The sequence below is a fragment of the Hyla sarda genome, chromosome 11 (genome assembly GCF_029499605.1).
Source record: "Hyla sarda isolate aHylSar1 chromosome 11, aHylSar1.hap1, whole genome shotgun sequence".
Classification (NCBI taxonomy): domain Eukaryota; kingdom Metazoa; phylum Chordata; class Amphibia; order Anura; family Hylidae; genus Hyla; species Hyla sarda.
In genome coordinates, this window is record NC_079199.1 from 12,756,231 (window position 1) to 12,778,259 (window position 22,029).

At 44.2% G+C, this 22,029-nt stretch overlaps 2 protein-coding genes across 4 annotated transcripts in view; one reads left to right on the plus strand and one right to left on the minus strand.

The window, feature by feature from the left end:
• The window catches only part of WDR20 (WD repeat domain 20), a 38,617-nt gene extending 37,614 nt beyond the window's left edge, over positions 1-1,003 (minus strand). The window contains exon 1 of the mRNA XM_056547166.1: positions 640-1,003. Within this exon, the coding sequence (XP_056403141.1) occupies positions 640-888 (249 nt within the window). The 5' untranslated portion in view covers positions 889-1,003. The remainder of the gene's footprint in view (positions 1-639) is intronic.
• On the plus strand, positions 890-20,799 carry LOC130295881 (heat shock protein HSP 90-alpha-like). Of its 3 annotated transcripts, XM_056547164.1 has the most exons (13): positions 893-994; positions 2,827-3,026; positions 8,425-8,651; positions 10,725-10,872; positions 11,771-12,137; positions 12,259-12,392; positions 13,363-13,671; positions 15,330-15,495; positions 15,615-15,805; positions 17,086-17,233; positions 17,917-18,185; positions 18,476-18,809; positions 20,462-20,799. In XM_056547164.1, the coding sequence occupies exons 4-13, from the start codon at positions 10,726-10,728 to the stop codon at positions 20,572-20,574; spliced, it is 2,178 nt and encodes a 725-aa protein (XP_056403139.1). In that variant the 5' UTR covers positions 893-994; positions 2,827-3,026; positions 8,425-8,651; position 10,725; the 3' UTR covers positions 20,575-20,799. The 3 variants fall into 3 exon arrangements, with proteins under 3 accessions (XP_056403140.1, XP_056403139.1, XP_056403138.1); XM_056547165.1 differs by lacking the exon at positions 2,827-3,026 and having other exon boundaries at positions 890-994; XM_056547163.1 differs by lacking the exon at positions 893-994 and having other exon boundaries at positions 2,801-3,026.
• The last annotated feature ends 1,230 nt before the right edge of the window (positions 20,800-22,029 follow it).

Consider the following 22,029-nt stretch of genomic DNA (forward strand, 5'->3'; position numbering starts at 1 on the left):
GCAGGCGGTCAGGAGGGAGGGGGCAGGCGGTCAGGAGGGAGGGGGCAGGCGGTCAGGAGGGAGGGGGCAGGCGGTCAGGAGGGAGGGGGCAGGCGGTCAGGAGGGGGGGGGCAGGCGGTCAGGAGGGAGGGGGGGGGCAGGCGGTCAGGAGGGAGGGGGCGGGCAGGCGGTCAGGAGGGAGGGGGCAGGCGGTCAGGAGGGAGGGGGCAGGCGGTCAGGAGGGAGGGGGCAGGCGGTCAGGAGGGAGGGGGGGGGCAGGCGGTCAGGAGGGAGGGGGGGGGCAGGCGGTCAGGAGGGAGGGGGGGGGCAGGCGGTCAGGAGGGAGGGGGGGGGCAGGCGGTCAGGAGGGAGGGGGGGGGCAGGCGGTCAGGAGGGAGGGGGCGGGCAGGCGGTCAGGAGGGAGGGGGCGGGCAGGCGGTCAGGAGGGAGGGGGCGGGCAGGCGGTCAGGAGGGAGGGGGCGGGCGGTCAGTGTGGAGGCAGTCAGGGAGCCGCCGGGCCGGTGCAGGGTGTGGAGCCGCCTCATGTGATGTCTCAGCCTCCATTGAGCAGCAGTGTTGTGTAACCTGACTCTGCAGTCACACCGCCGCCATTCCGGCCCAATGTGACACCCGGCCCCGCCCCCTCCCGGGTGTTCTTACCTTCCTGACGCCCTTATAGATGTAGAAGTAGAGCTCTCGGCCCACATTGAAGCAGATCCTGTCCCCGTTACCGGACTGGTCGTTGACGTTGACGAACGAAACCTTGACAGGGTTGGAGCCCTGCGAATTAAAGGGCACCCGGTTGGGGCGGCTGTACTCGGAGTGAGAGAGGAGCTTGTAGAGGCCTTCCCGGGTGGTGAACTGGGTCTTAATTTCGTTCATTTCCTTCCCTCCTCCCTCCGCCGCCATCTTGGAAAGCAGCTCTCATCCTGCCAAATACCCGGATCTGGTGATGCGCGCATGCGCAAGACAAGCCCTCAGGGGTTCGCTCACTACAGCGAGGCCTTTCCTCTAGGTGGGCGGGGCTCCTGTGATGTTATCGGCCGTACTGCGCATGCGGGCTCGTCGCAGGGTGTAAGCGGCTGTCTGCGTTTTGTTAGTGCACTCTGCTGGCCATTTAGAGAAATGCACGTTATAACCATAGCTCTCCTCCAGTGCTCCACCCGTTTGGGGGTCTTTAGGGGTGTTTGTGCCCCCTGGATGTGCAGACCTCTGCTCCTGTAGCTATAGTTTCCCTTTAAATTTATATTTTCACCCAGTGTTTTCCAAACAGTGTGTCTCCAGCAGTTTCAAAACTACAACTCCCAGCATGTCCGGGCATGCTGGGAGTTGTAGTTTTGCAGCAGCTAGAGACACACTGTTTGGAAAACTCTGTATTAACCCACTTATTACTTTTTATTCCCACTTAAAGGGGACCTCTCATCAAATAAACTTATGATATATTTTAGATTAATGAATGTTGAATAACTTTCCAATAGCATGTTAATGAAAAATATGCTTCTTTCTATTGTATTTTTCCCGATCAGTCCTGTCAGCAAGCATTTCTGACTCATGCTGGAGTCCTAAACACTCAGAGCTGCCAGTCTGCTTTGTTCACAGCCAAACAGGCTGTGAACAAAGCAGGCTGGCAGCTCTGAGTGTTCTCCTTTGTGAACAAAGCAGACTGGCAGCTCGTAGTGTTTAGGACTCCAGCATGAGTCTGAAATGCTTGCTGCCTGGACTGGTAGGGAGACCCCTAGTGGTCATTTCTTCAAAGTGGAAAATTAAATAGAAAGAAGCATATTTGTTAATAACATGCAATTGTAAAGTTATTCTGCATACATTAATCTATAATATATCAAAAGTTTTTTTGATGAGAGGTACCCTTTAATTTTTTTGCTGGTCAACGTGTATTTTTTCTTCACTGGCCCCCTTTACTTTACCATGTAATATACTGTATAAAAAAAAAAAAACTTAATAAAATGAAATTGCATAAGTTTGTGGGACGATAATTTTATCAGAGTTCACCATAAGGTAACAATGACACGTTAAATTTATTCTACGGGTCAGTACAATTTGAATGATTCCAAATTTGGATAATTTTAGTTTCGTTTTATTAGAAAAAAAAAACTAACAAAAAAACACCATGGAGCTGTTTGAGGGCTTTTTTTTTTTTTATTATTATTATTTTTTTTTTTTTGCGTCGTGTGCTGTAGATTTTACTGTCCTCACTTTTGCCTAGTATTGACTGTACAGGCTCCTGGCTTGTAAATCATCCTGCTGTGTGAGCTGGTGGCATGTCACATCTCACTGTACAGAGCCCCGCTTGTCCTCACTGTACAGAGCCCCGCTTGTCCTCGGTGTTCAGAGCCCATAGAAAACTTCATTTTTTTTTAAACAAAGTATATTAGAAATCTTTTTTATTTACCATAAGGAGTGCAATAGCAAAAAAAATTTTTTTTTTTTTATAGTTACCCTTCAAATTATAGTGTGCTTGTGCAAAATGCGCCAATGTTACTAAGAAGTTCTGTCCTCTTAATAAATTTGGCCTGGCAGTGACTGCTCATGCTCCACAGACTGAAATCGATACCAGCTACGAGCTGGTGTAGATTTCAATTAAAATGTATGTTTCTAGAATAAATTATAGCAAATGCACTGCATTGTGGGAGGCCACACCCTAATCAGGATAAGCTCCACCCACTTTTTGACATTGGCTTAAAGGGGTATTCCAGAATTTTTTTTTATTTGACTATGCTACAGGGACTTTAAAATTAGTGTAGTTCATAATATAGTGTCTGTACCTGTGTGTGACGGTGGTCTCGCAATTCTTATGTGATTTTCACCCCAATATTTTTTATTTTTTTACAGCATACGCAATTACTCAGGTATATGGATTTCCCAGGTTGCAGTGTGTGTCGTGACCTGACATCACTAGTTAGGTGTGCAAAGGGAGCCAATCCTGCTTCAATGGGTGGAGCGACCGCTGTAGGCACCCTGATTAGAAAACACTGAATGGATGCAGCTCATTTGTACTGCAATGCGTGGGCTGGCTGATGTGTGGGAGGGAGGTAAGTGACCTTAAACTTACAAGCATGGAACTATGGGATGTGTAGTTTGAGAACCAAATCCAACAGGAAATACCCAGTTCACAAAAAGCCTGGCACATATGTACTAAAATCACTTTGTGGTGGATAACCCCTTTTAAGGGTGCAATTTTTTGCTGCATATTTTCTGCAGCTGATTTTGCTACCTATTGAAGTTAAAGGGGTTTTCCAGGCAAAACCTTTTTTTTATATATCAACTGGCTCCGGAAAGTTAAACAGATTCATAAATCACTTCTATTAAAAATTCTCTGTCTAACTGCTCTGTCTAAAAGTTTTCTGTCTAACTGCTCAATGATGATGTCACGTCCCGGGAGCTGTGCATGATGGGAGAATATCCCCATAGGAACTGCACAGCTCCCGGGACATGAGTCATCAGAGAGCAGTTAGACAGAAAACAACAACTCAACTTCAGAAGCTAATAACTATTGGAAGGATTAAGATTTTTTAATAGAAGTAATTTACAAATCTGTAAAAAAAAAAAAAAAAAAAAAAAAGAGGGAGTACTCAGTCCTCAGTCTCCCACCTGTTCATACAGGTATGTGATGGAGGAATGGATTCACTAGACAATGTTATAAAAGATTTATTAATAAAAATATAACCAATCCACAAACTGCAGGGCCCTACGGATGTGTAATGAAATTACAATAAAATGATTATTTACAGTAAAATGATTATTTCCATTTCTCATAATCATTTTACTGTAATTTCATTACACATTCGTAGGGCCCTGCAGTTTGTGGATTGGTTATATTTTTATTAATAAATCTTTTATAACATTGTCTAGTGAATCCATTCCTCCATCACATACCTGTTTGAACAGGTGGGTGACTGAGGACTGAGTTCTCCCTTTTTATATATATATATAATACTATTTTTGCTTCTTTTTTGGGTGAAAAAGCATCGCAGTTAACCTCGCCCCCTATTTCTTGTGAGCTGCACACAATCCACATTATTTTTTAATTTACAAATCTGTTTAACTTTCCGGAGCCAGTTGATATATAAAAAAAAAAGTTTTGGCCTGGAATACCCCTTTAAGTGGTAGAAAATTTAGCTGCACAAAATATGCAGCAGATCCTGTAAGTGTGAACAGACCCTAAGGGTACGGTCCCACGTACCGCTTACGCTGCATAGCCCTGTGTGTATGATTATCTGAGAATAAGCAGCGTATTGCCCGCTGCTGCAGATGATTTTGCGCAGCGTGAAATACGCTACGTAAGCGGTCCGTACTTTTGAGGTGCACATTTTTGAGAAATTTAAGAAATTTGTGCCAAAAATTTTAACTTTCTATGGCAGAAAACTCTCATACATATGTTATTAATTCCTTCACGATCCTCTACTTAACATACGTACATAACATACGTACGTATCTATTTATAGAGCCGACCAGAATAAGTAGAGATATATATAGTACGGACTCATCTAGAACACAGTGCTGCAAATAGATATCTAGAAGCTTCTAAAAAAAAGTTCATGTAATCCCATTATACACTTCATAGTTAGTTAAAGGGACAGAACAAATAAATAAACTAAATGCACATTTCTCCGAACATAAGAGAGAGGCATTAACCATAAGAAAGTCCCTTACTCCTCAGGAAGAATGTTCTCACTACGGAGTTTGAATGGAATCTCCGCTCGCAGAATTCCGTGAGCGGAGACTCCATTTTGGCGGCCGCCGTCAAGATACTTCGGCGGTAGGACAGCACGGTACTGCGCCATCACCAATGTCGGCTATGCAGTGCTCGCGGACTTCCGCGCAAAAATTAACATCTTCTTTCTTTGCTCGAAACAATTTCAGAAGCGGAATTGTCTGCCGCTGAAACTGCTCAGTGTGAACGAGTCTAGCGGAAACCCATTCACACTGATGTTTATGTTCACAGCGCGTAATTCAGATAGTGGAATTCCGCCCACGGAATTCTGCGGGAATTACGTAGTGTGAACATACCCTTAAAGGGGTATTCCAGACAAAAACTTTTTTATATATATCAACTGGCTCCGGAAAGTTAAACAGATTTGTAAATTACTTCTATTAAAAAATCTTAATCCTTCCAATAGTTATTAGCTTCTGAAGTTTTCTGTCTAACTGCTCAATGATGATGTCACGTCCCGGGAGCTGTGCATGATGGGAAAATATCCCCATAGGAGCTGTACAGCTCCTGGGACGTGAGTCATCAGAAAGCAGTTAGACAGAAACCAGCAACTCCACTTCAGAAGCTAATAACTATTGGAAGGATTAAGATTTTTTAATAGAAGTAATTTACAAATCTGTTTAACTTTCCGGAGCCAGTTGATATATAAAAAAAAGTTTTTGCCTGGAATACCCCTTTAAGAGACTAGAATATTCAGTAATAAATGCTGATACATTGGAACTTTCAGTCTGCGCTAAATGCTATTTAGCGCATCATAAACTTTTTGTTATTTATTTATTTATATATATTTTACTCCCTACAAATACTATTGATCTGAGCGTATTCAACCAGTGATCCCCAAAATCACAATGTAACCTGATACCCGCAGGTTGTCCGGGCATGCTGGGAGATGTAGTTTAGTAACAGCTGGTGGTCTACACGCTGGGGATCACTGTCTTCTTTATGCAACACCTCCAATTGTTTTCCATTATACAACACCAAAGACACAGCTTCACTCTTGCTGCAAATCCTATAATTCCACCAGTAAGGCCGCGTTCACACAGTGGAAATTCCACCTATCTGCATCAATTCTGCATCTGCATTGTTTTGGTGCAGAATTCTGCAGATTTTAAACAGATGCGCAATTCAAGCGGAATCTTTGCGGAAATTTCCGCATGATTCCGCATGCTCCGCAGCCACCCGGGACTTCTACAGTGCTGGTACTACTACTACTCCCATAATGGAATAGACTTGTTTCCATGATAGGAGTAGTAGTTCCCCTGGCTGCAAGAGCCTGTGGGCAACTGGGGAGACTACTGTAGCGCTGGTACTACTACTCCCATCATGGAACAGAGTCTGTTCCATGTTGGGAGTAGTAGTAGTACATGGGCGGGGAGGGATTGATCGCATTGGGTTTTACTTCTGAGACTCGATGTGATCAAAATTTATTAACCAGCAGAGCGGGTGACATTCTCTGTTTCCCTGCAAAGTATATTTTTCAGTCAAAACTTCATATTCAAATACCCCGCCGGGAGATCTGAATGGGTGGCACCAAGTGGCCATTCAGGGCTCCTGGCAGGGTTATTTAAAGTTGTACAATGCGATCATGTTTTTAAATATATATGGCCAGACGGGAATTGTGGCGCAATGCTACCCGCTTCTTCGGCAGGAGCCATTTCTCCTACTACAGCTCCCTTGGTAATCAAGTCTGCTTTGGCAGACTGGGGAAGTAGAGCTCCAATAACACTGATCAATGCCCTGCTATGGCCCAGCATTAAAGGGGTACTCTGCCCCTAGAGATCGTATCCCCTATCCAGAGGACAGGGGATAAGATGTCCGATTGAGGAGGTCCCTTCACTGGGGACCCCCGCAATCTACCTGCTGCACGTGGCATTTGTTTAGAGCGTCTGGTTCAGCACCGGAGGCTTGTGACAACACGGCTGCACTCGCTTGTGACATCACGGGCACACCCCCTCAATGCAATTCTAGGGGGGGGGGGGCGCGTGACCGTGACGTCACGAGCCTCCGCCCCATATCCGCCTCTACTCCTGCTCTGGACAGTTCCTGATACAGGCATCAGGTGTCAGCAGAGAGCACTGTGGACAAGTGGAAAATAATTTCCTCTGTAGCATACAGCTGCTAAAAAGTACTGGAAGGGTAAAGATTTTTTTATAGAAGTAATTTACAAATGTGTTTAACTTTCTGGCACCAGTTGATTTTAAAAATATGTTTTCCACCGGAGCACCTCTTTAAAGGCGAGGAGGAAAAAAATGATAATAAAAAAATGAAAAATTGATGAGTCCTTAATGGATTTAAGTATATTTTAATACTTTTATAATAGTGTAATTCATTTTAACAATTATGACACCTGGTGTGATGACATCATCGTATCATTGCGTTTAAGCTCCACCCACTTACACAATTGCTATCTTCTCATATAGCAGGGAGGCCTAGCAGGTATAGCAACCGCAATCTCTGCAACCTCTATATCCACACCACCAGCCATTCCAATTTGTTGGAATATTGTGCTGTATTGACTTTTGTATTGTTAAAGGGGTTCTCCGGTGCTTAGACATCTTATCCCCTATCCAAAGAATAGGGGATAAGATGCCTGATCGCGGGAGTCCCGCCGCTGGGGACCCCCATGATCTTGCATGCGGCACCCTGTTTGTAATCAGTCCCCGGAGCGTGTTCGCTCCGGGTCTGATTACCGGCGACCACAGGGCCGGCGGCGTATGACGTCACGCCTCCGCCCCCGTGTGACATCACGCTCCGCCCTCAATGCAAGACTACGGGAAGGGGCGTGACAGCTATCACGCCCCCTCCCGTAGGCTTGCATTGAGGGGCGGAGCGTGACGTCACACGGGGTGGAGGCGTGACATCACACGCCGTCGGCCCTGTGGTCGCCGGTAATCAGACCCGGAGCGATCGCTCTCCGGGGACTGATTACAAACGGGGTGCCGCGTGCAAGATCACTGGAGTCCCCAGCGGCAGGACTCCCGCGATCAGGCATCTTATCCCCTATCCTTTGGATAGGGGATAAGATGTCTAAGCACCAGAGTACCCCTTTAATATCATCGGCATATGGCAACGTTTCCCAACCAGGGTGCCTCCAGCTGTTGCAAAACTACAACTCCCAGCATCTTGGACTATATAGTAGTATATAGTATAGGTCAGTGTTTCCCAACCAGGGATGCCTACAGCTGTTGCAAAACTACAACTCCCAGCATGCCCTGATACAGCCTGTGGCTCAGCAGCTGCCCCAAACGAAAACTACAACTCCCATCATGTTGGACTATATAGTAGTATATAGTATAGGTCAGTGTTTCCAAACCAGGGGTGCCTCCAGCTGTTGCAAAACTACAACTCCCAGAATGTTGGACTATATAGTATAGGTCAGTGTTTCCCAACCAGGGGTGCCTCCAGCTGTTGCAAAACTACAACTCCCAGCAGCCGTTGGCTGTCCGGGCATGCTGGGAGTTGTAGTTTTGCAACAGCTCGAGGCACCCTGGTTGGGAAACACTGGCATATGGCCAATTGCAACATCGGTTAAAACACTGCAAATGAGCCCCTTATAACTATTCTTAAATTTAGTGCAACCCTTTTTGGTTCCCCTAATTCTTCTGCATGAATGGAGCACATAGTGTGATGTAACCCATTGTCGATAGCCGTGGATATAAATAGACATTTGCTGTGTTGCAATGCAGATGACCCCCCTTTCTCCTTATCCAATTTAGTACTGACACCCTACACCCTGGGAGTCTGGAAACTTCTGCTTCTCGGCCCTTCCAGTCCTGAGACTCTTCCAGAATGCGGCATCCCGGGGTATAAAGAGCAGCTGGGAACACAGAGCAAAGACAGAGAGACAGACGCAGAGCAGTCTCATAAGACTGATAGAGAATACTACACAGCGGATAAAGATTGGATTTACATCAGAAGGGTATACCGCACATATATATAACAGGTAAGGAGGGTTAGACTGGAAATGTGCATTACAGGGATTTTCCTGTTTCAGCAAATAATTCCTATTAGTTGTTTGCTTCTTATTAATTGTGTAAAGGAAAATCATGCAATTTTATGATATACTATTACTCGGTCTTCATACCTAAATCTTGTAGAAGAGAAAAAGCTACAATGACGCTCTTGACCTCATATCTTGACCTCATATGTTGTCGTCCTATCCTGTCCTCATATGCTATCCTTATATCCCGTCCTCATATCCCATCCTCATTTGCCAACCTTATGGTTACGGGGTGTGATGAGGGCAGATGTTGTTACCCTAGGGGCAGATGGCATTAATCCCTTGTATTCGTGACGCCAGGGAGTGGTTTATCCTCAATACCACCCGAAGGTATACCGTTACATCCTGGGCTAGGCACGGGGGCAATAATGACTCTGACGCCAAGTTATGGATAATGGTAGCTTTACTGAGGGTAGACAGATGGTAAAGTCTATACAGTTCAGCCAGGGCCCAAGGAGGTGACCAGTGACTCAGAGACCTTAAGGGCTTGCTGCAGGCTACACTGACTTGACAGTTGCTGACAGGGACTGACGACTGACAAAGCTATGACTGTAGCTTACTTTCAATTAACTGTGGCTGCAGACTTGACTTGAGGCCTCCAATGACTCTGGACGCTCTCTAGGACTGGACCCCAGCTTAGCAGAAGAGCAGAGCTCAAAGAGTGAGATCACCTGGTCACTGGTACCTCCTGGGTAACAATCACATGACAAGTCACATGGTACATTTGTTAAAGCAACAACACATTATATATAATAATACATAGCAAAACATATATACAGGGGGAACAAGTACAAGGGGCCCAGGGGACACTGAAGGGAGGCTGCCAGATAGGGGTAACACCTCCCATACTGGGCGACCACAACTTCATATCCCTTTCTCATATCCCGACCTCATAGCTCTTCCTCTTATCTAGCCATCATATCCCGTCCTCATATCCCGACCTTATATCTTGTTCTCATATCTCTTCCTAATATCCCATCCTCGTGTCAAGTTCTCATATCTCATCCTCATATCCCGTCCTCATATACTGTCTCATATCCCAACCTTATGTCCTGTTCTGATATCTCTTCCTCATATCCCCTCCTCATATCTCATCTTCATATCCTGTCCTCATATCCCATCTCATATCTCAACCTTATGTCCTATTCTGATATCTCTTCCTAATATCCCATCCTCATATCCCGACCTCATATCCCGACCTCATATGCCGTCCTCATATGCCGTCCTCATATCCCAACCTCATATCCCGACCTCATATCCCGACCTCATATCCCGACCTCATATCCCGACCTCATATCCCGACCTCATATCCCGTCCTCATGTCCCGACCTCATATCCCATCCTCATATGCTGACCTAATAACTCATAACTGCTTGCTGTTTAGGATCCTTTGTTGCTTACTTGCACAGGATTAAAATCTGAGGTGCGCATCTACTGGTAGTAGGGTAACTATAACTACCAGCATGCCCTGAGAGCCCGTGACTGTCAAGAGATAATGGGAATAGTAGTTTCTCAACAGCTGGTGTGCCACAGATTGCAGATGACTGTTCTAGATATAAGCAGTGAAGTTTTCCATACCAGTATGCAGTATGCAGGTATACTCAAGAGGCTCTCCTGGATTTTATCCTTCATGGCCTTTCCTACTTGATCCTTGGGGGTCCGACCTGGAATTGCACCCCCCTTTATTTTTTTTATAAGAGTAGTGGTTTATCTTGTCCCATACTACTGGTACTTCAGCTTGTCCCATTCCACTAAAAAGGAGGCACTGCAATAGTTTTCCTACCAGGGTGCCTCCAGCTGTTGCAAAACTACAACCCCCAGCATGCCCGGACAGCCAACGGCTGTCCGGGCATGCTATGAGTTGTAGTTTTGGAACAATGTGGAAGTCCACAGTTTGTAGACCTTTACTCTACAAGGTTGGACATAGCAAATCTTCAGCTTTTGCTATGGTATCATGACTATGTCGTATTCTATGTATTCAAGTGGCTTATTATGTTGTACATTTGCATTGCTCAGGATGCCCGAGGAAGCCAAGATGATGGAGGAGGAGGTGGAGACTTTTGCCTTCCAAGCTGAGATCGCGCAGCTTATGTCCCTGATCATCAACACTTTCTATTCCAACAAGGAGATCTTCCTACGAGAAATTATCTCCAACTCATCTGACGTAAGTTCAAGCATGGTGAACACGATCCACTAGACATCTTATCCCACAGTCACGCCCCCTCCCATAGACTTGCATTGAGGGGGCGTGGTCGTGACTGCACAAGCGCGGCCGTGACATCACAAGCCTCTGCCCCACATCGCCAGTCATCCAGCATGGAGCGAAGTTCGCTCTGTGCACCGGATGTCTGGTGTACTGCAGCTGAGATCCTTTAGATAGGGGATAAGCTGTCAAGGGGTGATGTACCCCCTTTAAGGTGGCCGTACATATATACATACGTCATAGCTGTCAGCCAAAAAGCTATCTCTCCAAATCCCCCTTTTCCCCATGCACATGAACACTGGGCTCGACTTATCTCACTTGATGTTGAGGAAATCTTACATGCCGTATCCTTATTTCCCCAACATCTGCTAGACTGATGGCCCCCGTGTATATTATGTTGTTGATCAGTCATCAAGGTCGTTGGGTTCATCCAATATAATACTGTGTACTGGGGTCTTAAGACTATTATACATGGGGTTCATCTTAATCTGAGGTATAACGTTTAGCTCCTGACCCATGGTACAGAAGCTGTGAATGCCCCCAATCCAACCGCAGCTTGGTTACTCCATCTACTGTGCTGTATACATTAAGTAGATGTCACCATTCCATATTGTCAATGCTAAACTGAAACCAATGGGGGAGATTTATCAAAACCTGTGTAGAGGAAGAGTGGTGCAGTTGCCCATAGCAACCAATCAGATGGCTTTTCATTTTTCACAGGCCTCTTTAAAAACAAAAGAAGTGAGCTGATTGGTTGCTATGGGCAACTGCACCACTCGTCCTCTACACAAATTTTGATAAATCTCCCCCCAATGTCTCTATTCTCTTTATTCTTATCATGGCATATTCTATATTTCAGGCTCTGGACAAAATCCGCTATGAGAGTCTTATCGACCCCAGCAAACTGGATTCGTGCAAAGAGCTGAAGATCGACCTGATCCCCAACCAGCTTGACCGCACCCTGACTATTATTGACACCGGCATCGGCATGACAAAAGCCGATCTCATCAACAACCTGGGCACCATCGCCAAGTCCGGAACCAAGGCTTTCATGGAGGCTCTGCAGGCCGGAGCGGATATTTCTATGATTGGTCAGTTCGGTGTTGGTTTCTACTCGGCCTACCTTGTAGCTGATAAAGTGACCGTGATCACCAAGCACAATGATGATGAGCAGTATATCTGGGAGTCTTCAGCCGGAGGATCCTTCACCATCAGACTAGACCATGGTAAGTTATTGACCCTGTATCGCTCTCACATTAGTTTGATATAATCCAGTTGCCCTGTCCTGCATAAAGAACACCCTTCAATAGTCCCCGCTCTGAACAACCTACCCCTTTGTGCTGTTAGGTGAACCCCTGGGACGTGGGACAAAGGTGATTTTGCACTTAAAGGAAGATCAGACTGAGTACTTGGAGGAAAGGAGGGTCAAGGAGGTGGTGAAGAAGCACTCTCAGTTTATTGGCTACCCCATCACTTTGTATGTAAGTATGCAATATGGGACCTGTTGACCCAAAGACTAAAACTTATTAACTACTAACTGGCTCGACTGCCACTCTTCTCACTAGCTATGGGACTATATTTAGCTATCGTCAGAGGTCCGATAGAGAAAAGGGTGTCAGCCAATCATGTGTAGGGGGACAAGGGACTCTAATGCCATGATCAGTGGGGGTCATGTATTGGGTGATGAGTGCTGCACAGAGGTGTCACTTAAGGCTGTTTGGGCCCAAAGCAACATTTGTAGTATGCAGTCCCTTCCATTCCAGCTACCAAGTGCCTTTTATAATTCTGGGGTCTTCTTATATGGTAGAGGGATCTTTGAGCCACCTTATGCATCGATGCCTTTGTGCAATTGCTATGTCTGCACTCCCCTTAAAGGCGTACTCTGCTGCCCCATTGTTCGGAACACTTTGTTCCGAACGCTTGAAGCGGGCGGTGGTGGTCGTGATGTCATGATCACGCCCCTCGTGACATCACACCATGCCCCCTCAATGCAAGTCTATGGAAGGGGGCGTGGCCACACACCCCTCCCATAGACTTGCATTAAGGGGGTGTGGTCATGACATCACGACCCCCGCTGCCGCTTTTGGATAGGGGATAAGATGTCTAGGGGCGGAGTACCCCTTTAACTATACCCATGGTGCTGCCAAACCTGTTGCTTGTACAAACTTTCATTTTACATTTCTAGAAAGTGGAGCATATTGCAGCGCCACAAAACAATGGCATACAATTGCATACAACCAACCCAAAACAGTGGTGGGTGTCCATGGTGGCCCCAATAACATGTCCAAACAGTGCACAGTTGCCATAAAACTGGTGCAACTTTTACCCAAGTAGCTTAATTCTTGGCCACCCAGTGGACTCTACAAGCAGCTGAATGTGTTGATTCTACAAAATTCTACAGTGTGTGGAATTCTACAAAAGTTCTGATTTATCTGTTTCCTTGCCGGACAGGTGGAGAAGCAGCGCGAGAAAGAAGTCAGTATTGATGACACAGAAGAAGAAATGGCAGAAAGCAAGGATGAAGAAAACAAAGAAGACAAGCCCAAGATTGAAGACATAGGAGCTGATGAAGAGGAAGATAGCACAAAAGATGGAAAGAAAAAGAGGACAAGAAAGGTCAAAGAAAAATACATTGACCAAGAAGAACTGAATAAAACCAAACCCATCTGGACCCGCAACCCCGATGATATTGGCAATGAAGAGTATGGAGAGTTCTACAAGAGTCTCACCAACGACTGGGAGGATCATCTGGCTGTTAAAGTGAGTAGAATGACATAGGGCTAATCCATTCATATATTCTGGTTATATTATTGTATAGAGAGGGCAGTATAACAGTAGTCATATTCTTGTACATAGGGGCAGTATTACAGTAGTCATATTCATGTACATAGGAGCAGTATTATAGTAGTTATATTCTTGTATATAGGAGCAGTATTATAGTAGTTATATTCTTGTATATAGGAGCAGTATTATAGTAGTTATATTCTTGTATATAGGAGCAGTATTATAGTAGTTATATTCTTGTATATAGGAGCAGTATTATAGAAGTTATATTCTTGTATATAGGAGACAGTATTATAGTAGTTATATTCTTGTATATAGGAGCAGTATTACAGTAGTCATATTCTTGTATATAGGAGCAGTATTACAGTAGTCATATTCTTGTATATAGGAGCAGTATTATAGAAGTTATATTCTTGTATATAGGAGCAGTATTATAGTAGATATATTCTTGTATATAGGAGCAGTATTATAGAAGTTATATTCTTGTATATAGGAGACAGTATTATAGTAGTTATATTCTTGTATATAGGAGCAGTATTACAGTAGTCATATTCTTGTATATAGGAGCAGTATTACAGTAGTCATATTCTTGTATATAGGAGCAGTATTATAGAAGTTATATTCTTGTATATAGGAGCAGTATTATAGTAGTTATATTCTTGTATATAGGAGGCAGTATTATAGAAGTTATATTCTTGTACATAGGAGCAGTATTATAGTAGTTATAGTCTTGTATATAGGGGCAGTATTATAGTAGTTATATTCTTGTATATAGGAGCAGTATTATAGTAGTTATATTCTTGTATATAGGAGCAGTATTATAGTAGTTATATTCTTGTATATAGGAGCAGTATTATAGTAGTTATATTCTTGTATATAGGAGCAGTATTATAGTAGTTATATTCTTGTATATAGGAGCAGTATTATAGAAGTTATATTCTTGTATATAGGAGACAGTATTATAGTAGTTATATTCTTGTATATAGGAGCAGTATTACAGTAGTCATATTCTTGTATATAGGAGCAGTATTACAGTAGTCATATTCTTGTATATAGGAGCAGTATTATAGAAGTTATATTCTTGTATATAGGAGCAGTATTATAGTAGTTATATTCTTGTATATAGGAGGCAGTATTATAGAAGTTATATTCTTGTACATAGGAGCAGTATTATAGTAGTTATATTATTGTACATAGGAGCAGTATTATAGTAGTTATTTTCTTGTATATAGGAGCAGTATTATAGTAGTTATATTCTTGTATATAGGAGCAGTATTATAGTAGTTATGTTCTTCTTTATAGGAGCAGTATTATAGTAGTTATACTCTTGTACATAGGAGACAGTATTATAGTAGTTATATTCTTGTACATAGGGGGCAGTATTACAGTATTCATATTCTCATACATAGGGGCAATATTACAGTAGTCATATTCTCATACATAGGGGCAGTATTACAGTAGTCATACTCTTGTTCATAGGGCAAGTAAAACAACTACATGGGGTGAGAATGTGTCACAACCTTTCTACCATTGCTTCACCACTGGCTACAGGAGGAAGGTGTTCTGTAGGCAAACCAATTATGAAACCTTCGCTCCATATATTTGCTCTAATGTTACAATGTTCTTGTTTCTAGCACTTCTCTGTGGAAGGACAGCTTGAGTTCAGAGCCCTTCTCTTTGTTCCCAGGCGGGCGTCTTTTGACTTATTTGAGAACAAGAGGAAGAAGAACAACATCAAGCTGTACGTGCGCAGAGTCTTCATCATGGACAACTGCGATGAGCTGATTCCGGAGTTCCTCAGTAAGTTGTTGCACATGTATTGTGGAACCCTCTGAGCCTATTGATGTGGTTTCCCATATTCCGTTTTCCATGGTCCTGAAAGACTTTGTGGTCTGACTATGCTTTGCCGTTTTCTGCAGATTTCATAAAGGGAGTGGTGGACTCGGAGGACTTACCTCTTAACATTTCCCGTGAGATGCTGCAACAGAGCAAAATCCTTAAAGTCATCCGCAAGAACCTGGTGAAGAAGTGCCTAGAACTATTTACTGAGCTGGCAGAGGACAAAGAGAACTACAAGAAGTTTTACGAGCAGTTCTCCAAGAATCTCAAGGTAAGGACTGAAGAATATATTGCTACATATGTGGAGGAAAAGAAATGGAGAAAAAAGGCGGGCGCTTCCTGGCGTGGTATCCTTACGGTAAAGATAAATAAAAAATAGTAGAAGCCACCACCACACCTGTTGGTGTCGTACTGACCTTGAGCAGTTATGCAAATAGGTAAGCACAACCAGAGTGTGGACTCGAGGGTTTATGGTAGGTGTAGTACAGTCTGCTGTTCGATACCCTCTTTCCACGACCCAGATTGGGGTGTACGAAATAGTGAACAGAGAATTGGCAAAAACTGGGAAGGTATAATCTTCATGCGCTAATGTGCGATGGTTCCACAAAAGACTTCAATCAACCAGCATCTACACAGGATTTTTCTTTATTCAGATAAATTTAGCAAAAGGACAACACGTTTCGGAGCAAACTGGCACCTTCCTCAGGTCCAAAAAAAAACAATAAGTTAAGATGTCGCGTGGAGGCTTCCTGTGCTGCGGCTGTCAGCCGCAGCACAGGAAGCCTCCACGGGACATCTTAAAGGGGAACTCTGGTGGAAACAAGTGGAAAACAAATGTTTTCAATTCAACCGGTGCCAGAAAGTTAAACAGATTTGTAAATTACTTCTATTTAAAAATCTGAAGCCCTCCAGTACTTATCAGCTGCTGTATGCTCCAGAGAAATTTGTGAAATTCTTTCCAGTCTGACCACAGTGCTCTCTGCTGACACCTCTGTTCATGTCAGGAACTGTCCAGATTTGAAGCAAATCCCCATAGAAAACCTCTCCTGCTCTGAACGGTTCCTGACACGGACAGAGGTATCAGCAGAGAGCACTGTGGTCAGACTGGAAAGAACTACACAACTTCCTCTGAAGTATATCTGTAGTATACAGCAGCTGATAACTACTAAAGGGGTTAAGATTTTTTTAGTAGAAGTAATTTACAAATCTGTTTAATTTTATGGCATCAGTTGATTTGAAAACTTTTTTTTCCACAGGAATTCCCCTTTAACTTACTGTTGTTTTGGACCTGAGGAAGGAGCTAGTTTGCGCCGAAACGCGTTGTCCTTTTGCTAAATCTATCTGAATAAAGAAAAATCCTGTGTAGATGCTGGCTGATTGAAGTCTTTTGTGGAACCATCACACAGTAGCGCTCGAAGATTATACCCTCCCAGTTTTTGCCAATTCTCTGTTCACTATATGTAGAAACCCTCACCACTTACAGATATTTCTCCAAAAGACATGGATGGTTCTAAGTATTGCGTTATTAATTTATCATGTTCAATTTTATAGCTCGGAATCCATGAAGATACCCAGAACCGTAAGAAGCTTTCTGAGCTCCTTCGTTATCATTCTTCCGCTTCAGGAGATGAGATGATCTCCCTGACCGAGTATGTGTCTCGCATGAAAGAAAATCAGAAACACATCTACTACATCACAGGTAAGAGCTTATCTATTGCTGTCTAATATGAGGTCAATATAGAGAGGAGAGAAAAAAAAAAGCAGAATACGGTGCTATATTGTGCAGCTACTTGGGGTGTTAGTTGGTTCTAAGACTGGTGAACGGGTTTGCTCACCTTGGGGTGTTGTGCTGGCAGGCACAACACTGGCAAGCACGTATTGATAGGTTGGTTTGGGGAGGCAGCTGGCTGTCGGTACCATTGGCACTACGGTGCTGGATGCAGGTAAGTTGTCTAGTACAAGGGTAACCTGGCACGGTTTTCCTTGTGCCGGGGAAGAAAAATCCGACTTCTAGCTCACGGTGCATCCAAGGATACAATTGGTGCAAGCAGTGTGTCTTTTGTTCAGATTGACAAAGGTTTGATGGATAATGCGTTTCGAAGTGTTAACCCTTCTTCCTCACGTCCGTGGTAACGGACCTGAGGAAGAAGGGGTAACCCTTCGAAAAGTATTGTCCATCAAGCCTTTGTCAATCTGAACTAAAGACACACTGCTTGCACCAATTGTGTCCTCGGGTGAATACGCTGTGAGTGAGAAGTTGGATTTTTCTTCCCCGGCATAAGGAAAACCCTGCCAGGTTACCCTTGCACCAGACAACTTACCTATAATATGAGGTCAAGTCCAACATCTTCTGTCCTCCCATTTTGGTCTTTTTCTTTCCAGGAGAGACCAAGGAACAAGTGGCTCATTCAGCCTTCGTGGAAAGACTGAAAAAACACGGCCTAGAAGTGATCTACATGACCGAGCCCATCGATGAGTATTGTGTCCAACAGCTCAAAGAGTTTGATGGAAAGACTTTGGTCTCAGTGACTAAGGAAGGGCTGGAGCTTCCAGAGGATGAAGAAGAGAAGAAGAAGCAGGAGGAGATCAAGGCCAAGTTTGAGAATCTCTGCCAGATCATGAAAGAGATATTGGACAAGAAAGTAGAAAAGGTATGTCCTCATTATATTATTGTCCACAAGTCAAAGTCAGGGGCGGATCAAGAGGGGGGGGGGGGCCTCCCTGATACTATTCCAAGGGTGGGGAGGGAGATACTATTCCAAGGGTCAGGGGCGGATCAAGAGGGGGAGGGAGGCCCTCCCTTATACTATTCCAAGTGCTGGACATTCCCCCGTGCAAATATAGCCTGACAGTGCCCCTCCCGAGATTAGACTCTGGATCTGCCGCTGGTCACATACTTTGCCAAATTTGTAACTTACACTAATGTCTATTATGATTCCAGGTGATCGTCTCAAACAGACTGGTTGAGTCCCCTTGTTGCATCGTGACCAGCACCTATGGGTGGTCCGCCAACATGGAGCGTATCATGAAGGCTCAGGCTCTCCGCGACAACTCTACAATGGGCTATATGGCAGCCAAGAAACACCTAGAGATCAACTGTGAACATCCGATCATCGAAACTCTGAGGCAAAAAGCGGAGACCGACAAGAATGACAAATCTGTGAAGGATCTGGTTACTCTGCTATTTGAGACTGCCCTCCTGTCATCCGGTTTCTGCTTGGAAGACCCCCAGACACATGCCAACCGCATCTACAGGATGATCAAGCTTGGCTTAGGTGAGTGCGCGATGGGCTGAAATGTGAGTTGGGCGTTGTAGAACATTTCTGCATTATAGTTGGCCATAGACCAGTATTTCCCAACCAGGATGCCTCCAGCTGTTGCTAAACTACAAGTTACTAAACTAAACTAAACCGAAGGCTGTCCGGGCATGTTGGAAGTTGTAGTTTAGCAACAGCTGGAGGCACCCTGGTTGGGAAACACTGCCATAGACATACAGTAAGTCGGACAGGCAGATGTTCTGACCACTGGATCACCCTTATTTACAACTAATTTTTGTTCACCCCGTGCAGAAGTCTGCTCATAAAATCCTATAAATGGTTGGACAAATATAGGGGGAAGTTTTATCAAAACCTGTGCAGAGAGGAAAAGTTGCCTAGTTGCCCATAGCAACCAATCAGATGGCTTCTTTCATTTTCATTTTGCAGAGGCCTTGTTAAAAATGAAAGTGATCTGATTGGTTGCTATGGGCAACTGGCCTACTTTTCCTCTGCACAGATTTTGATAAATCTCCCCCTATGATAGTGTTCATCATCTATATTTATGTGGTAGGATCCCAGATCCCATTGGAAAATGAGGAATGTTCATCTATTTCCCGTACTGTTTTGATAATAGCCATCCTACCATTGGTTTTATCAGAATTGGCTAGTGTAGGACAATTAGTGGCCTGATATATGGCCTAAACTATACTAGATATATGTGTGGTATACACATTAAAGGGGTACTCTGTTTTTTTTTACTTCTATTTAAACATCTTTAAAAGGGGTACTCCGGTGGAAAACATTTTTTTTTTTTTAGGTCTTTATAAGTCAACTGGTGCCAGAAAGATAAACTGATTTGTAAATGATTTCTATTAAAAAATATTTACCCTTCCAGTACTTTTTAGCAGCTGTATGCTACAGATGGAAATGATTTTCTTTTTGAATTTCTATTTTGTCTTGTCCACAGTGCTCTCTGCTGACACCTCTGTTCGTGTCAGGAACTGTCCAGAGCAGCATAGGTTTGCTATGGGGATTTTCTCCTGCTCTTGACAGATCCCGATACGGACATCAGGTGTCAGCAGAGAGCACTGTGGACAAGACAAAAAAGAAATTCAAAAACAGAATTTCCTCTGTAGCATACAGCTGCTAAAAAGTACAGGAAGGGTAAAGTAATTTACAAATCTGTTTAACTTTCTGGCACCAGTTCATTATAAAAAAATAAAAGCTTTCCACTGGAGTACCCCTTTAATCCTTCCAGTACTTATCAGCTGCTGTATGCCCCAGAGGAATTCTGTCCAGTCTTACCACAGTGCTCTCTGTTGATACCTCTGTCCACGTCAGGAACTGTCTAGAGTACAAGCAAATGCCCATAGCAAACCTATCTTGCTCTGGACAGTTCCTGACATGGACAGATGTGCCAGCAGTGAGCACTGTGGTCAGACAGAAAAGAACTCCAGAAAGAAATACTACTTCCTGTGGAGCACAGAGCAGCTGAAAAGTACTGGAAGGATTAAGATTTTTAAATAGAAGTAATTTACAAATCTGTTTTAACTTTCTGGCACCTGTTGATTAAAAAAAAAAATATATATATATATATTTCCTCCGGAGTACCCCTTTAACCTATTCTTTTAGTGGACAATTCAATCTCACGATGTCACTATTGTGCACAGGGATCGACGAAGATGATGTCACTCTGGAGGAGGAACCAAGCCCAGTGCTAGAAGAGATGCCTCCACTAGAGGGAGATGATGACGCATCCAGCAGGATGGAAGAAGTGGACTGAGAGCGACGACTGCGCCAAAATCTTATGTACAGATGTGAATATTTTTCTACAGTATTTTATAGATGGGGGGGGGGGGGGTAATGCTCTGATGATAGATAAACAAACATCACTATGTTATCTATCATCCTGTGGTACATTTGCAGAGCTGTAATAGTTATTTTTTTATTATTGCTCCCAATTTCTGAGCTTTTTGATGTGTTACTTGCAATGTGCAGGTTGGCTTATTGGGGGAGATTTATCAAAACCAGTGCAGAGGAAGAGTGGTGCAGTTGCCCATAGCAACCAATCAGATTGCTTCTTTCATTTTCCACAGGCCTCTAAAGAGGCCTGTGGAAAATGAAAGAAGCAATCTGATTGGTTGCTATGGGCAACTGCACCACTCTTCCTCTGCACTGGTTTTGATAAATCTCCCCCATTGTACCAGTCCCCTTCTTACTGAGGGCGATTTACACTATTTGGTAATACATTTTGGTAATAAAATGATTAAGCAGCATCACTTGCATTTTGTTATTATTTGGTAAAGTAGATATCAGAATGGACTGATCAGAGGTATAACTGGAAACTCCTGGGCCCTAGTGCAAAATTTATAACGGGGCCCCCACCCACCATGTACTCTTTGTAGCACTGGTATACTCATATGTGGCAGAGGGGCCTTTGGGGACCCTCAGATCCTGGGTGCATCCACTACCTCTACAGTTATGCCCCTGGATCAAATATTGCCTTAAAGGGGTTATTCACCATAAGATGATTTTCGTACGTACCTGCCATACAGTAATGTACATGCTTAGGAAGGATCCGTTCTTGGGGCAAAAATGGCTATGTTGTGAGATTACCATAATGCTGCTGCTATCTTTTTGTGAACTGGCTATTTCCCGTTGGAGTTCACTCCCTCAAACTACAAGTCCCATGATTCCTTGTTTGTAAGTGTGAGGTCTCTTTTCTCCCACCCCACCCATTGAAACACACCTGTGACACTTTCCATGCAATAGACCAGTGTCCAATAAGTGTGCAATAACAAAGCTGTTGCTAAATTACAGTTGTAGTTTTGCAACAGCTGGAGGCACTCTGGTTGAAAAACACTGTTATACACTCACCTCACATCAGTACCTGCAGGAAGAACTCACCCAGGCACCCGGCTGCTCCATAGGACCTTCAGCTCCGCCCCCACAGGTCACATGATCCACAGCCTCCCCATTCAATAGTTACAGAGCAGGTTCTGCAAGATGCAGGAGGGAGATTTAGGACTGGCAGCTGCGGGCCTCCCACTCAGGATCGGGCCCCCAGGCAGTGCCCAACCTGTCAGTCCACCTCTGCATTAAAGGGGTACTCCGCTGCTCAGCGTTTGGAACAAACATGCCCCGCCCCCTCAATGCAAGTCTATGGGAGGGGGCGTGACGCCCCCTCCCATAGACTTGCATTGAGGGGGAGGGGCGTGATGTCATGAGGGGCGGGACT